The sequence below is a fragment of the Elephas maximus genome, chromosome 20 (assembly GCF_024166365.1).
Source record: "Elephas maximus indicus isolate mEleMax1 chromosome 20, mEleMax1 primary haplotype, whole genome shotgun sequence".
In the NCBI taxonomy this organism is placed as follows: Eukaryota; Metazoa; Chordata; class Mammalia; order Proboscidea; family Elephantidae; genus Elephas; species Elephas maximus.
In genome coordinates this window covers 14,305,741-14,322,766 of record NC_064838.1, presented here as the reverse complement: position 1 = coordinate 14,322,766, position 17,026 = coordinate 14,305,741, and the positions used below count along the sequence as shown (strand labels likewise).

At 44.4% G+C, this 17,026-nt stretch overlaps 1 protein-coding gene across 2 annotated transcripts in view; it reads left to right on the top strand.

The window, feature by feature from the left end:
* Nucleotides 1-371: 371 nt before the first annotated feature.
* SUCLG2 (succinate-CoA ligase GDP-forming subunit beta) overlaps nt 372-17,026 on the top strand; it is a 345,782-nt gene continuing 329,127 nt past the window's right edge. The window contains exon 1 of one of the 2 annotated variants that reach the window (XM_049861943.1): nt 372-526. In XM_049861943.1, coding sequence (XP_049717900.1) covers nt 443-526 — 84 coding nt within the window. In that variant the 5' untranslated portion in view covers nt 372-442. Of the gene's footprint in view, nt 588-17,026 lie in introns of both variants that reach the window. The other variant, XM_049861944.1, reaches the window with a different exon arrangement.

The following is a 17,026-nucleotide window of genomic DNA, read 5'->3' as shown; positions in this document are numbered from 1 at the left end:
GCACTCCCATGGCCGTGACTGATAGGGGCTGACCTGCCTGGTACAGCTTAAGTTCCAAGACCGCAGGGTTTGCAAACTGCTCCTGCTCACAACTGAGCCCGGGGATGGAACAACTAGGGGTTCACCGGGATCTGAATGGCCTTCGAAACGCTAAACGTGAACTCAGGGTCGGGCCGGGGGCCTAGAGGGCTTCGCCGCCCACGCAGCTGCTGCGGCCTGAGAGGCACCGGGTCCGCGGGCACTGGACCGCCGCCCCGGCGAGTCTACCCCGGGAGCCCAGGGCCACCTCTGGCGCAGCGGCCGACCCCGCCCCGGGAGCACAGGGCCGCACCCCCCGGGGTACAGGGCGGCTCCCGGCGGCGGGCCGGCCGGGCCCGCCTCCTCCTCCTCGCTCCCGGGCCGCGCTCGCTCCGACGCCCCCTCGCCGACCTTCCGGTCTAAGATGGCGTCCCCCGTGGCAGCGCAGGCCGGGAAGCTTCTGCAGAGCCTGGCGCTCCGGCGCCCGCTCCTGGCGGCCACGTCTCAGGTGAGCGGGCCAGTGGTGGAGCCGCGGGAAGGGCGCTGGCGGGGCCCCCGCCACGTCTCAGGTGAGCGGGCCAGTGGCGGGGCCGCCGCCGGGCTCTCCTCAGCCGCCTCCTCATTCCTGTCTTGTCCTGGCCCGCGTGGCGGCCGCCGGCGCCCTGTCAGGAGGCAACGCGCGGGGCTGCGCCCGGGCGCAAGAAGGGCCTTGCATCCCTGCTCGGCTGTGGGATGACGCTGGGAGCAGAGGGCTGAGGGGGACGACAGCTGGCGAGCGCCCGAGTGTGAACGGCCCAGCTCCCTGAGTTGCTGACGTGGGTCCCCGAGCGCACGCGGGGGCGCGGGCCAGGGCGCTGGTGGCGGCTTCAAGGAAAGTGCCTCCGACCGGCCGTGGGGTCCAGGGGGCTTTAGGATCTGGTTTACCACTTCAGCCTTTCAACGTCTCCAGCCCTGAGCCCTTTTTTGTTTTTAAATTGTGTTTTAGCTGAAAGTTTACAGCTCAAGTTACTCTCTCATAGAAAAATCTATACGCATATTATTATGTGATTCTAGTTGGAATCCCTATAATGTTGACAGCATACCCCCCCTTTCCACCCTGGGCTTCCCATCGCCATTCAACGAGCTTCTGTCGATTTTTGCCTTCTCATCCTGCCTCCAGATAGGAGCTGCCCATTTAGTCTCATGTATCTGGTTGAACAAAGAGGAACACTATTCAGAAGTACTATCTTATGTTTTATAGTCCATCCTAACCTTTGTCTGAACAGTTGGCTTCGGGAATGGTTTTAGCTCTGGGTTAACAGAGAGTCCAGGGGCCATGACTTTGGGGGTTCCTCCAGTCTCAGTCAGACCATTAAGTCTGGTCTTTTTAGCTGACTTTGAGTTCTGCACTACACTTTTCTCCTGCTCAGTCTCTGTTGTGGTCCTGTTAGGCTGAGCCCATTTTTTTAGGGCACGGGATGAACATTTCCTGAAACCCATTGTTAGTTACTTACCAGCTGAGAGAAACTTTGTGTAAGGCTACCTGCTTTTATAGACTTAGGGGGTGGGGGTTTTTACCTGCCTGGGTGAAATCCATAGGTCAGGAGAAGAGTGGGAAACTTTCCTCTTTTCCTTTCAATGAAAAATCAATCCCATCACTAAAATGCATCAGACCATTGGCCCTGTCCACTTTCTTCTTGTTTATGGAGAATAAACCAAAGGGGCCAAAACCAGACCAAACCCATTGCTGTCAAGTCAATTCCAACTCATAGTGGCCCTAAGGACAGAGTAGAACTGCACCGTAGGGTTCCCAAGGAGTGCCTGGTGGATTCAAACTGCCAACCTTTTGGTTAGCAGCCAAACCTAACCACTGAGCCACCAGGGTTTCCACTAAGAAGGCCATTGTTAGACACCTGAATAGGCATTTGGCAGTGACCTTTTGTAGATTTTACTTTTTGCATTTGGCAAACTTTGCAGTAGACAGAAGGCCCTTGGATAGGTGATGAGTTGGAGACATCAGCCACTTGGCTTATTCTCTATGGATAATCTCCCCTTCTAAAGGACAATCTGGGACTCAGCCACAGCAAAGCAGTGTCATTGTCCGTTTTCCCATTTTTAATTGATGAGTGGCAAATTATCGCTCATACAATTTAAACCAAGATATGCATAGTATAGTTTTTAAGAAAATTGAAAAACAAATTTTAAAACTGCTAATGATTTTTCGAGTTGCTCTAAGCTTTTGCTAATTATGATGTCTGTGGTATTTTTTTTTTTCCCTCTTTAATTTCCTGACTTCTTATATCTCTGTTTTTGTTAATGTAAATTTAAAAGGTGCTAATACTTATTACTGTAATATCCTTGATAGGCACTTGACAGTATGGTGGGTAGCAAAAGAAATGATGATTTTGTCTAATTAAAATCACTAATAGCTATTGTGATAGAGTAAGGAGAATACCTCCAGGTGATCAAGTTCTATTCATTATTTAAGTGTTACAAAAAACAAGAACTACAGTGCTAACTATGAGTGTAGACTTAGATTGAAGAGAAACATGAGGTCCAGGGCGTGAATATGCAAGAAAAGGAAAAATTTCAGAGATAAACCTAGAATACAGAGTGGTTAGCGGAAGTGTAAGACTTCTTTTTTGACCTAGAAATGGGAGCCTGAGCACGTCACCAGAGGTAATCTGGTTGGGGATAGATATCCTTGGTTTGGCAAGAAGACTGGGTGAATGGATTAGTTACCTCACTCTTATGTGGTTACTTTGATTTACATACTTGTGAATTGTTTGTTACTCTGTAATCACAAAGCTTAGAAATGAGTATCTTTTCAAAGATGGAAATACTACACAATGCCTAAGAACCAGAAATGGCATTTGCAAACATCTCATCCAACCAGCTCATCTCATAGGTAGGAAAATTGAGGCCCAAAGAATTTGAGTGGTTTTTTCAAGATTACATATAGAGAGGTTGTGGGAAAGCTAATCCCAAAATAAATGTTTCCCTTTAAGTTGCCATTACACAAGGCAGTTGCTTGGTGAATGTAGGTTTCTTCCTGAAAATACATTATGCGAGCTTGTACGTCTGTGTACCAGCAATAACTATATAACATCCAAGTCACTAGCGTTGCACACATAATTTTAAAACTTTTTCTTTGGCAATAAAAATAGGGGAATATTGCTCATCACTTTGAAGGAACCCCATTTTCAGAATTTTGGGTGCTTCTTAGTATCTCTCCATGTAAGCCCGATCTGATGTTGTGCCTGATCCCACTGCCCATGGTAGACATTACAATTTAACATGACCCATTTTTTCCACCGAGCTTACGAATAACTTAAGAATCCTCCTCCAGTGTCTCAGAAGTATGTTGCCACTCTTGGCCCAGACCTGCTGTGTGCCAGGCTTTGTGGAAAACTGTTGGGTATACAGGGACACAAGACAAAGTTTCTGCTTGGAGAAGTAACTTTAACCAGTCTCACAAAGATACCCATAGAAGGATATTTCTGGTGAAATATGGTGAAATTTAACATTTGTCAGGTCTTCCTAATGCTTAATATCCCTGAAGTTTGTCCCTCTACTCCCGGCTTCACTGTTTTGACTTTTGATTGGTATTATATCCTGTAGCCATTTCTTACTTTATATGTGTTCTTTTATTCAGCCCATACCATCTGGCCAGACTGTTTCAGGTGCTGGAAATTTGGGTTGTTAAACAAGGCAGGCAGAGTCCTTGGCCACTAGACAGTTTATTTTTATTGGGGTAGGGGAGGGTTAGACTGTCCACATATGAACAATAATGAAGATGATTTCAGCCAGTGACAAATGCTGTCAAGAAAATAAAACGGTCATGGGATGGGGAATGAGTAGCTTAGCAGGAGGGTGCATGTACATTGGGTGAGCGGGGGAAACCTATATGGCTTTTCTGTTTTGTTTTAAATTTTTTTTTATAGAAATATAACTAACGTATTGAAAAATGGACAGATTGATGAATTTCCACAAACTGAACATGCCCATGTTAACCAGATCCAGATAGAGAAGCTAATCATTTAGCAGCACACTGGAAACCCCCAGTCTTCCTTTCAGCCACTCTCTTCTCTCCCAAAGGGTAACTAGTCCCCTGATTTTCAGCACTATACTCTCCTTTTATTTCTTTTTGTACTTTATGTAAATAGAATTATACAGTAACCACTCACATATTCATCACTGCTCAGCATTATAAGATCCTGGAGGTGACATTTTAACATTTGAGCTTAGCCAGCCAAGTGAGACTTGGAGGAAGAATGTGTTAGGCAGAGAACAGCAAATGCAAAGGCCCTGAGGTGGGAATGAGCTCGACACGTCTGAGCAGAGTGAGACGGGGAGAGTGGTGGTAGACCAGGTCTGAGAGGTAGGTGGGGTCCAGATCATGTGGGGCCTTGCAGGTTTTTTATGTAAGGGGTTTCTAAGGGCTTGGAGTGGTTAAGTGACTTCCCCTAAGTTACACAGCTAGTAAAAAGCTGCTGGGTCTGAATCCCAGTTCTGGCTGTCCCCAAAACTCAGGCATGTAATCTATTGTACTATACACTCCCCATTTATAAATCTAGGTTAGATCTGAAACTTAGGAGGAGTGTTGTTAAGTGAACTCAAAGATCCAGTAAAGGTCTAACCATTGTTAGAAATGGAAGATCGGGGCCTATGGCCAAATCATCAGATCCAGGAGGACAGGGTGCTGTGGTACACGACAGTGTGCAGCAAGGCACAGGCCTGATGAGCACAGTCTGTTGCCATGTCTTAGGGGAAATCTTGGCTGAGGGCCCTGAGTTTTAAATAGTTAACAGTAAGTGTAAACATGGTGTTGTTGCCTTTTAAGATAGCCCCCCCCCCCCCCCCCCCACTATGCCTGGGTGAGGTTCTATTGTAAGAGAAGCACAGGCAGTGTCTGAAACACTGCAACTTGGCCCCTGGCTTCAGAGTCATTGTTGTGTGCTTCTCGAAGAAGCCCAGAGCTGTCCAGGAACTTGGAGAGGAATGACTATTGTCAGAAGAAACTGCTTAAACCCAGGCCCCTGCTGGTGTATACTTCAAAGCGAATGGCTACAGTTTAATTTTCTGGAAGTGGGAGGAGAGAGATGGATGCCTGGCTTTTAGAAGTGAGGGACTAAAGGTTATGTGCTATCAGCTAAATGAGGTTGTGGAGGCTGTGTTGTAAGTTGTGACTTGCCTATATCTGCCTTCTTGCCTAGGAGAATAAGCATCAGACTTTTTTTTTGTAAATGTTATTTCTGCTGTTAAACTAGAGAATCCATCTCAAATAATTTAGATGCTAAACTATTGACCTTTGTGGGAAGGACCTTTAAGTGATAGTTGTGTCCCAAATTGGTTTTGTTTACTGTAAATGAAACATTTCTTTTATGGGCAGGTGATTGGGTACACAAACCCAGAGTAGTGAGAACGTTGACCTTGTACCTTGGCCCCTTCTGCAGGCACAATGCCCAGAAAGTCATTGGACTGAGTCGTATTTTTGGGAGGAAGAGAAATTACATAAGTAACCCCAGACCATTTGTCCTTCGACTCTGTTTACTACTCAATTTGGTATTGTCACTTGGTACATGGCTTTCTGTCACCTGATGGAAAAGTTTGCCTGAAAAGCTTGAGAGGTTTATACAAGTGAGAACAAATGATAAAACCAATATGTTCCTGAAACTTTGGGAGGTAATACTGAGAGGTAGTCTAGTGAAGGAGGTTGGTCGAGGGAGGGCGTATCAGGTGGCGTGGACTGCCTGCAGGGGCAGCACGGAGCGGGGTGTGGGGAGCTCAGAGGGGTGCTTGGGAGTAGTTTGTGCGGAGAAGGGAGAGGCAGGTCGGTGACAGAAGTCGGAGGGTGATGTGGACCTTTCAGGCCAGTGAGGAAGGAAGGATGAGGCTGTAGAAAGCCCAGAACTAGGCGGGGCATGAAACTGCATAACAAAATCGAGCGTATCTTGTTCATTTAACAAATAGTTTTTGAGTGTTTCCTGTATGTCTGGTGCTATTCATTGTAAGCTCCCCGAAGGCAGAGACTGTATTGATTTAGTTCTTCACTGTAAACCCAGTGCTTATAAGAATGCTGAGGATATTGCCCCACCAAAAAAAAGAGAGAGAAAAAAGTAAACCATTGCTGTCAAATGGATTCTAACTCAGGGCGACCCCGTGTGTTACAGCGTAGAACTGCTCCATAGGGCTTTCTCGGCTGTAATCTTTATCTTTACGGGAGCAGATTTCCAGGCCTTTATCTTGTGGCTGCCTGAGTGGGTTTGAACCACCAACCTTTTGATTAGTAGCCACAGGCAAATTGTTTGTGCCACCCAGGGTCTGCTGGACATATCGATGCACTAAAAAAATGAGTGTTGTATGACTGAGTGCAGGGTGAAGCCACTAGGGGCTCACAGCCTCCTGGGAAAATTGGTGTATAAACCAATAGTTACCCTACAGTACACATAAGACTGAAGGGATTTGAAATCGACTGGAGGGCAACTGACAACAATAATGAGTGATGCAATAGAGCTACGTTGTTAGTTAGTCTTTGAAGACACTGTGCTTGTTCCTGCGTTCGCCCTTGCTGTTCCCTCTGTCTCAAACACTGTTCCCTCTGATCTCATGCCTTGTGTCTCCATTCAGCTCTCTGTTTCAGTATTAGTTCTTCACGTAGGCTTTGCCCTAATTATCTGCCTGACTTCCTCGGTCCACAGGCATTATTCTCTAAGCCCTTACCCGATTTATTGTACTCTATAACACTTAACTCCACCTGGCATTTTGTTTTTTTCCTTGTGTTTCTTTGATGTCTTTCTTCTTTCCCTTCCTCTAAATGTAAGAAAGGAAGCTCCGTGAGGGCAAAGATTTTTCTTATGCACTGCTGTTTCCCCAGCTGGCGGAATAGGTATTTAGTAAGCATTTGTGGTCCAAACAAATGAACTAATCGAGTGTGGTGCACAGAGAAGGGAGAGACAGGTGAAAAATAGGAGAAAGTATGGGATGATGCAGATGGTTTAGATGAGGGAAGGAGGAAGGGGCTGTATAAAGTCCAGTTGTGAAAGACCTTTCATAATAACAGAATATTCGTTGAGCATTTAGCATGTGTCACCCTGTGTGAAGTGATTTCTGCAGGCTGTTTCTTCAGCCCTTACAGCATCACCGCAAGGGAGATTGTACTGTCGCCATGTTCCAGATAAGGGAACAGATGCTTAAAGGGATCATATGACTTGCCTAAAATCACTGTGCCCGGGAGTCAACCTGCCTCATGCTGTAAACCGCTTATGCTATTAAACCATTACATTATATTGCGGAAGGGTCCGATTTGGGCTGAACCATCCATTTAGTTTACCTCTCTCCATCCTTTTGCCAATGAGTGACAGGTGTCTTTGGTCTCTTGGTCTTTTCGGCTTTTGCTGTCCTGGGCACACTAGTCAACACGACATGTTGCTGTCTCTGGGCTCTTACCCACTCCCTCCTTACCACTGTGCCACCAGGGCTCCTCCCTGCCTTTAGGGTCTGGAAAATGGAGTTGCAGAGGGTTTACGGACGTGAGCTCTGGGTTGAAGTTAAACTGAGTTAAAATTCTGTGTCCGCCTTGTTCTTGCCCTCCAACCTGGAGCACATTACTGAACTTGACTCCACCTCAATTACTGCTCACTGAAAAGGGGATAATTTTCACAGATTGTTATACAGATGAAATAAGTTGATATGTAAAACATGGTGATTATTTCCCTTGTAGTGAAGTGGAAGTTAAAATTTTACTTGAATTTTTTGTTTGTTTAGGTTTTATTTGGCTAAAATAATTTTCCTTTTTTAGATTCAGTATACACTTACTCTGTTCCATCTCAGAGTTAGACAGTGGCTTGGTGCTGCCATGTATTTTATTCACTTAGTCCTTGTAACAACCATATGAGATAGAAGTGATTATTCCCCAGTTTACATATGAGGAACCGGAGGCTCAGAGCAGTAAAAGTTTGCCTCCTGGTCCCGGTTATCTTCAGTATCCCACAGATGAGATGAAGGTCTGGTAAGGCCCCAGAGTGACTGTGGGGAAGGTCACATGGGGTGCTTGCTTGCACCATTCTCGGCGTTGCGCATTCCAGAAATGTTTACACGTCTGTGTTGGTTTATTAGTGATGGACTCATGTGCGTCAAATACTTTGGGGGTCACCTAAAGAAGACACTGTCATCACAGCGTATTCCAAAGGGCAACTGGCACACGTTCTTCATTGTTAGTCCCTGCGCAAAGCACTGCCCTCAGGGGTTTGGGAATGCTGGGGAAATTGTGAAAATTCATTGCCTCTGCGGAGTGGACTTTGGGGGATGGTAATGGAGGATGGTGTTTCCTCTGAGGTCAGACATTGATCTGAATGTGCTGAGTGTTGCCGGCTTTTGCCCCTTTCTAGAAATGATTCCAAAAGAATAGCACTTAGGCCTAGATTTCTAACATTTACCTCAAAAATTATTTTTATTTTAAGGTTGGAGGGCTTTTGGTGTAATGTATAAATTGATTTTGGAGACGTGGCAAAAAACAAAGACTAGGCCTGGGAAAGTTTGGGTGCTGTGGGCATTCTCTTCTCTAGCCCCGTACATTTCTCCACATACTTGTTCCCTTTCTGTTTCTGGGCTGTGTTAGTACCAGGGTTGTGGCCTGAGGGCACTGAGGAAGTTCAGGAGAGCTACCCTGTAGAATTTGAGGTAGGGGAATAGGGAGAGATGAGGCTGGAGAGGTAAGCAGAGCAGAATTCTGCTGGTCTTTGTGAAGCCAGGTGTCATGAATTGAATTGTGTCCCCCAAAAATATGTGTATCAATTTGGCTATGCCATGATGATTCCCAGCATTGTGTGGTTGTCCACCATTTTGTCATCTGATATGATTTTCCTATGTGTTGGAAATCCTATCACTATGATGTTAATGGGATGGATTAGGAGCAGTTATGTTGATGAGATCTACAAGATTAGATTGTGTCTTAATCCAGTCTCTTTTAAGATATAAAAGAGAGAAGTGAACAGAGAGATAGGGGACCTCATACCACCAAGAAAGCAGTGCCAGGAGTAGAGATTGTCCTTTTTACCTGGGGTCCCTGTGGCTGAGAAGCTCCTAGACTAGGGGAAGATTGATGACAAGGACCTTCCTCCAGAGATGACAGAGAGAAAGCCTTCTCCTGGGGCTAACAACCTGAATTTAGACTTGTAGCCTACTAGACTGTGAGAGAATGAGCTTCTGTATATTAAAGCCATCCACTTGTGGTGTTTCTGTTATAGCAGCCCTAGATAACTAAGACACCAGGTAATGGAGTTAAGGCTTGTTCTTGAGGGCAGTGGGAGCAGTGAAAGGGTTTGGCCAGTAGAGTGGCCAGGGCAGCTTTATGCTTCAGTAGAGTGGCCAGGGCAGCTTTACACTCTTTCTGGGTGTAGTGTGGAGAGGGCTGGAGGAAAGCAGGAGTAGAGATCACTTGGGAGACCATTGCACTGATTCAGTGCTGTTAGTAGTTACGCCAGGATGTTGTTGTTAGGTACTGTTGAGTCTGTTCCAACTGATAGCAACCCTCTGTACGACAGAACGAAACACTCCGAGGTCCTGCATCATCTCCACAATTGTTGTTATGCTTGAGCCCATTGTTGCAGCCACTGTCCATCTCATTGAGAGTCTTCCTCTTTTTCACTTTAACAGGCATGATGTCTTTCTCCAGGGCTTGGTCCATCCTGATAATGTGTCCAAAGTAAGTGAGACGAAGTCTCGCCATCCTTGCTTCTAAGGAGCATTCTGGCTGTACTTCTTTCAAGAGAGATTTGTTTGCTCTTCCTGCAGTGCACAGTATATTCAGTATTTTTCGCCAGCACCATAATTCAAACGCGTCATTTCTTCTTTGGTCTTCCTTATTCATTGTCCAGCTTTCCCATGCATATGAGGAGATTGAAAACACCATGGCTTGGGTCAGACACATCTTAGTCCTTAAAGTGACATCTTTACTTTTGAGCACTTTAAAGAGGTCTTTTGCAGCAGATTTGCCCAATGCAACATGTTGTTTGATTTCTTGACTTCTGGTTCTGTGGGTGTTGATTGTGGATCCAGGTAAAATGAGATCCTTGACAACTTCAGTCTTTTCTCCATTTATCATGATGTTGCTTGTTGATCCAGTTGTGAGGATTTTTGTTTTCTTTATATTGAGGTGTAATCCTACACTGAAGGCTGTAGTCTTTCATCTTAATCATTAAGTGCTTCAAGTCCTCTTCACTTTGAGCAAGCAAGGTTGTGTCACCTGCATATCTCAGGTTGTTAATAAGTCTTCTTCCAATCCTGATGCCCCATTCTTCTTCATACAGTCCAGTTTCTCGGATTCTTTGCTCAGCATATAGATCGAGTAAGTATGGTGAAAGGATACAACCCTGACACACACCTTTCTTGACTTTAAACCACGCGGTATCCCCTTGTTCTATTTGAACGACTGTCTCTTGGCCTAAGTACAGGTTTCTCTTGAGAACAATTAATGTTCCGGAATTCCGATTCTTTGAAATGTTATTCATGATTTGTTATGATCCACACAGCCAAATGCCTTTGCATAGTTAGTAAAACACAGGTAAAAATCTTCTGGTTTTCTCTTGCTTTCAGCCAGGATCCATCTGGCATCAGCAGTGATGTCCCATGTCCACGTCCTCTTCTGAATCCAATTTGAATTTCTGGCAGTTCCTTGTTGATATATTGCTGCAGCTGCTTTTGAATGATCTTCAGCAAAGTTTTCTTCTGTGTGATGTTAATGATATTGTTGGATTGTGATGGTATATGCCAAGATGATAGGCGTAAACTAGGGCTGGAATCAGGCTGCCTGGGTTCAAATCTTGCTTTCAACAATTACTAATTTGGTGATCTTATACGTATTTACATATTTTATTAGAAGATACACTTCTTTTTATTTTTCACATTTTAACATCTCTTAAAACTGGGTATATTTTACATTCATGTCATTGATTAATTGGCAGGTTTTTTTCCCCCCCAGTGGTGCATAAAACGGGATAAGATGGGGCTTGAACCAAAATTAGGGTGACCACATAATTTATCACCCAAAATGGGACACACTTGTGAGTGAACGTGAGCACTATAAATACTTACACTGGAACAACAGGTAGAAGCCAGGACTATCCCTGGAAAACTGAATATGTAGTCACCCTAAGTGTACTAAATTGTGGCGATGGGGATAGGAGAGAAAAATCAAGGGTTATTAAGGGAATAGACAGGACAGGACCCATGATTTCCCTGCTGGGTCCCCATTCTGGCATCTCTTGTTGTCTGCCATATAACAAAAAGGTAATAAGGACCGTTTATTGTCCTTGAGTGGAGAGGGTGTGAGGAGCTACTCCAGTTATAAAATACCCCTGCTTACCTTTGCTACTGGAACCCTGTACTCTGTCCCTACACCCATGTATTCTCTGAACTTGTTGTTATGGCTTCAGAAAAAGAATCGGCAAATAAAAAAAGAGAAATAGAAAGGCCCGTAAATGTGCCAGCCTTGCAAGGCTTACTTTTCTAACCTTAAGCACGGTGAAGAGCTTTCCCAAGCCCAGGCTTGTCTTATCTGTTGTTAATGGCATTGTAGTCCCTGTTTGAATGATGCAGTCTGGTTTAGGTTATTGCCTTCTGTATTCCTAATCTCATTTGGAGGACATAGGTGTTACTAAGGCTTCTTTGGTTGAAAGAAAGAGACCTGTTTTCAAGAAAGAAAGGGACAAGTTCTAGAACCTCAGATAAACCTTCCTTGGTGTCTGCTCCTCTGTACATTTCTCTGTTCTATCAATGGGTTGCTTACTCATGGTAACATCTCTTTATACCTTCTTTGTGCGTGTAACTTTAGCTGCCCAGTCCCTCACCTGCTCTCCCTCCCATTGTGCAGCTTTTGTACTCCAGAATTTTATAGATCTTATTAATAAGAAAATGTCATTAGTCTAGCTCACTGTGATGGTTAACGCTGTATGTCAGCTGGGCTGGGCCATGATTCTCAGTGTATTGGCAGTTGTATAATTTGGTGATCACTTCCCCACTGAGATTTGGTAAGTGATCATCCCTATAATGGGATCTGCTGTGAGTAGCCAGTCAGTTGAATGGGAGTTTCCTTGGGTGTGCGGCCTGCGTCAAGTTTGGGCAGACATCCAGGCAGGGCTTGGAGGGCATTTGCTCATTTTGGATCTTGCAGCTGGCTCCTGTTCCCCTGACCGCCGGTTCTCAGGACTTGAGCTAGCTGGTTCTTGGGACTTGAGCTAGTAGCTTACCTGCAGTCTTGCCTGCCGATCTCGGGATTCGTCTATCTTCATATCTTGTGAGCAACAGCCCTGCTTTCCAGCCTACCGATCTTGGGTTCACCAGCCCCTCAACTATGTGAATCAGAAGAAGCCTCTTTTCTGATCCATGGACTTGGGAGCCATTTCCTTGATATAAATCTCTTTCTCTCTATATATATTTACATGCATTACTGGTTTTGCTTTTTTAGAGAACCCAGCCTGACACTCATCCTTTTGCACTCAGTTTTGGGCCGGTGGCCAGCTGATTTTGCATAAGGTGTCCACGCCTGTCCTACCACCTGTGCTGTCGTGGGGAGGTCTTTGGAGAGCCACGGTACCGTGGTGACTCAAATAGCAGGGCTCTGGGTGCAGAATCAGTGGGGCAGCCTGACCATTTAGGGCATACCTTTATTTCCTATTTTTCATGAATGGCCAACTTGTCCATCTCCTTGTCTCCAAGTTCTTGTGGTCCTGATTGCCTTGTTTCCTTTTTCACTTTTCCACATTTCTGAAGATACTCTTCACTTTCCTGGTCTGAGCTGAGCTAATTCATCACAGAGTTCAAGGTGGCAGTGATGGGTCTTGTTTTAGATAGTCTCCTTATTAAAATAATGAAAAGTAATTCGCAGGGACAGAGAACTCTTAAGATGCAGTATCGTGGAAGTCTGCTCATCCATCGATCTAGCCAAATCCAAGACAAGAATGGACATAGGCTGTTACAGGCCTGGAACTGTTGTCCACCTTTGCTTGGAATAATAGACTTGAAATAGCCAACCTTCCACTGATTTACCTCCTGTTTATGCTCCCCAGAGAGGAGAATTTGTTCGGGTCAGTTTGTCACTACTCAGGAGCTCCTCAAATGGGTATGGCTTACTTCAAGCCACCTACAGAGGCTCTGGGCTCCCTTAGGTTGCCTAGACTCGTACATCAGTCCCTGGTACAGTCAGCTGGGCCTAAGGTGACGGGGTTCATTTCATTTAAACCATGCGCCACATAGGGAGACCTTGCACTTTATTCTTAATACTGGGAAGTGTTTGAGAATGAGAGGGGGCACTATTAGTAATTATTCCAAGACAATAGGCATCAACTTGGAATGGAATCAGACTGCTTGGGTTCAAATTGTGCCTCCAGTACTTAATAGTTGTATGATATTGTAAAAAGTATATAATTTATTTTCAAGACACACCTTTTTTCTTTTTCACATTTCAGCTTCTCTGAAAGTTGACTGTTGTAAACAATCATATCACAGATTGACTGACATGTTTTTTCCCTCCCCAAAAATTTCCCTCAGTGATGCATAAAATCCTGTACTTTACAATTGTTAGACTCTTAAGTGTGATGAAATGTGATAATTTCACTTGCCTCAGTTTCCTCATCTGCAAAATGGGGAAAGTTATAGTGCTCACCTCCCAGAGTTATTTTGAGGAGTACCTGAGCTCATGTGTACAGCCTTGCTTAGCATCGTGCCCTAAATGATCAATAAATGTTATTGGCTTTGGCATTATCATTAAATTAAGTATGTTGTTGTTAGCGGCCATCGAGTCAGCCCCCCGACTCATGGTGACCCCATGCACAGTGGAATTGAACCGTTTTATTTCATAGGCTTGTCATTGTGAGTTTCGGAAGTAGCTCACCAGGCCTTTCTTCGTAGTGCACTTTAGTCTGGAAGCTCTGCTGAAACCTGTTCAGCACAATAGTGACACTTAGACCTCCACAGACAAACGGGTGGTGGCTGCCCTTGACGTGCGTTGGGCAGGAATTGATCCGAGGTTTCCCGCATGAAGGTGAGACTTCTACCATTAGGTATGAGAGAGGCTTTATTTTCATAAAAAGTCTCCTTTGATTTTTCCCGTCTTCCGCCTATATCACTGAACCCATGCCTTGAAAGGGAGATGAAGAGCAAACGAAGAACCAGAGTGGGAATTAGAAGCATCAGGGTGGGAAGATGACATGGAAGAAGTGAAGGAGGCTGCCTGCAGTGCCTTGCATGTGCTCAGAAGTGGAGGAATGAAATAACTTCAGCTGGGAAGAGGACCCTCTTGCATCATTGGGCTGACTGGGAGTGGAGACCAGCATTTTACATTCGTCAGAAAGTCTTAAGGTTTTCCCGTAACTGATGGAAATGCCTTCACCTTTTAATAAGGAAACTACCCTTTCTTCATCTGCTCTCCTAACTGCTGTTGAGATACTGTGTTACATTGTCCGAATTTTGAAGGACTTATTTGGGTTATTTTACCTTTGAAGGAGCCCTGGTGGCACAGTGGTTAAGCACTCGGCTGCTAACTGAAAGATCAGCAGTTCCAACCCATTAGCCACTCGATGGGAGAAAGATGTGGCAGTCTACTTCTGTAAAGATTTACAGCCTCGGAAACCCTGTGGGGCAGTTCTCTGTCCTGCAGGGTTGCTGTGAGTTGCAGTGGACTCTACGAGAGAGGGTTTTTCACCTTTGAAAAGAAGGGGGAGAAAACCAAACACATTTAATATGAACACTGAATCCAGACTTAAGGCCTAAATAAAACCCATTGCTGTCATTGATTCCGACTCATAGTGACCCTATGGGATAGAGTAGAACTGCCCTATAGGGTTTCCAAGGAGTAGCTGGTGGATGTGAAATGCCGACCTTTTGGTTAGCCGCCCAACTCTTAACCACTACACCACCAGTGTTTCCAGGGCCTAAATAGGCCTTTAATATATAATACAAAGAAAATCAGAAAGTTGTTAATTGTTTTTGATTAAGGGAATAAGTTATTAATGATGAGTGTTTCTGTGTTAAGATTCAGAGATTTAAAAAAATAGTGATGTACCATTAAAATTGAAAGCTAGTAATACAGGGAAAAGAAAAACAAACTTTTCAGTTTTTAACTTTTTTATTAGCGTACAGAAAAAATGTGCTATTTGACTCATTAGAAAAATGATAGGTAAATTTTCTGATGATGAGGCATCAAAAAGATTGTCCTCACTAGTTTAAAAATGATGCAGGAGGATTGAATGGCCCAGTGTTGAATAGGATAGTGTGAAATGAAGGGAGAGGCTTTTCTGACTGGTCCTTGGGGAGGCTGGGTGCTTCTAGTATTAGAGGACCACATCCAGCACCCTTAGGATGACAAATGGTGAGTGTAATGGGTGCTTTTCTTTTGTTTGTTTGCTGTAATGTTATGATGAGGCTTTTATGAGTGGCCTAAAATGAATTTTATGACTATATATATAAAATACAATTTTAATAAGGGGAAAAACTTATAAAGTTAAACTTTATAAAGATGAGAGGAAAACATTGTTTTCTTTTCCATTTAAATAGCCCCAAGTGAGTACATTCAGTGATAGCATTTCATTTCTCTTAATATTGGCTGCGTATCAATAGTGTTATGTTTACAGTAATCTATGAGTTAAGTATTTCTTCCTATGATATTTTGTTCTGTGTACAGGATGAATCTATCCACACCCCCCTCAGCCCCCCCAACATACTTCAGGCCTTTTAGGTCAGTCCCTTTCCTGTAACTTTGAACTTTTAGATAAGCAAGATTGTCATAATTTAAGTAAAATTAATTATTAACACAAAGCAGGGGTTTTGTGATTGACTTTTTGGATATTGGGGAGGCGGCAAAAGAACTGCTTTTTTTTTTTTTATTAACTTTTATTGAGCTTCAAGTGAACATTTACAAATCAAGTCAGTCTGTCACATATAAGTTAATATACATCTTACTCCTTACTCCCACTTGCTCTCCCCCTAATGAGTCAGCCCTTCCAGTCTCTCCTTTCGTGAAAACTTTGGCAGCCTCCAACTCTGTCTATCCTCCCATCCCCCCTTCAGACAGGAGATGCCAACACAGTCTCAAGTGTCCATCTGATATGATTAGCTCACTCTTCATCAGCATCTCTCTCCCACCCACTGTCCAGTCCCTGTCATGTCTGATGAATTGTCTTCGGGGATGGTTCCCGTCCTGTGCCAACAGAAGGTTTGAGGACCATGACCACCGGGATTCCTCTAGTCACATCCAGACCATTAAGTATGGTCTTTTTATGAGAATTTGGGGTCTGCATCCCACTGATCTCCTGCTCCCTCAGGGGTTCTCTATTGTGCTCCCTGTGAGGGCAGTCGTCGATTATGGCCGGGCACCAACTAGTTCTTCTGGTCTCAGGATAATGTAGGTCTCTGGTTCATGTGGCCCTCTCTGTCTCTTGGGCTCTTAGTTGTCGTGTGACCTTGGTGTTCTTCATTCTCCTTTGCTCCAGGTGGGTTGAGACCAATTGATGCATCTTAGATGGCCGCTTGTTTGCTTTTAAGACCCTAGATGCCACATTTCAAAGTGGGATGCAGAATGTTTTCATAATACAATTATTTTGCCAATTGACTTAGAAGTCCCCTTAAACCATGGTTCCCAAACCCCCGCCCTTGCTCTGCTGACCTTTGAGGTATTCAGTTTATCCCGGAAACTTCTTTGCTTTTGGTCCCGTCCAGTCCAGTTGAGCTGAACTTCCATGTATTGAGTGTTGTCCTTCTCTTCACCTAAAGCAGTTCTTATCAGCTAATTAATCAGTAAAAAACCCTCTCTCTCCCTCCCTCCCTCCCCCCCTCGTAACCACAAAAGTATGTGTTCTTCTCAGTTTATACTATTTCTCAAGATCTTATAATAGTGGTCTTATACAATATTTGTCCTTTTGCCTCTGACTGATTTCGCTCAGCATAATGCCTTCCAGGTTCCTCCATGTTATGAAATGTTTGCCAGATTCGTCACTGTTCTTTATCGATGCGTAGTATTCCATTGTGTGAATAT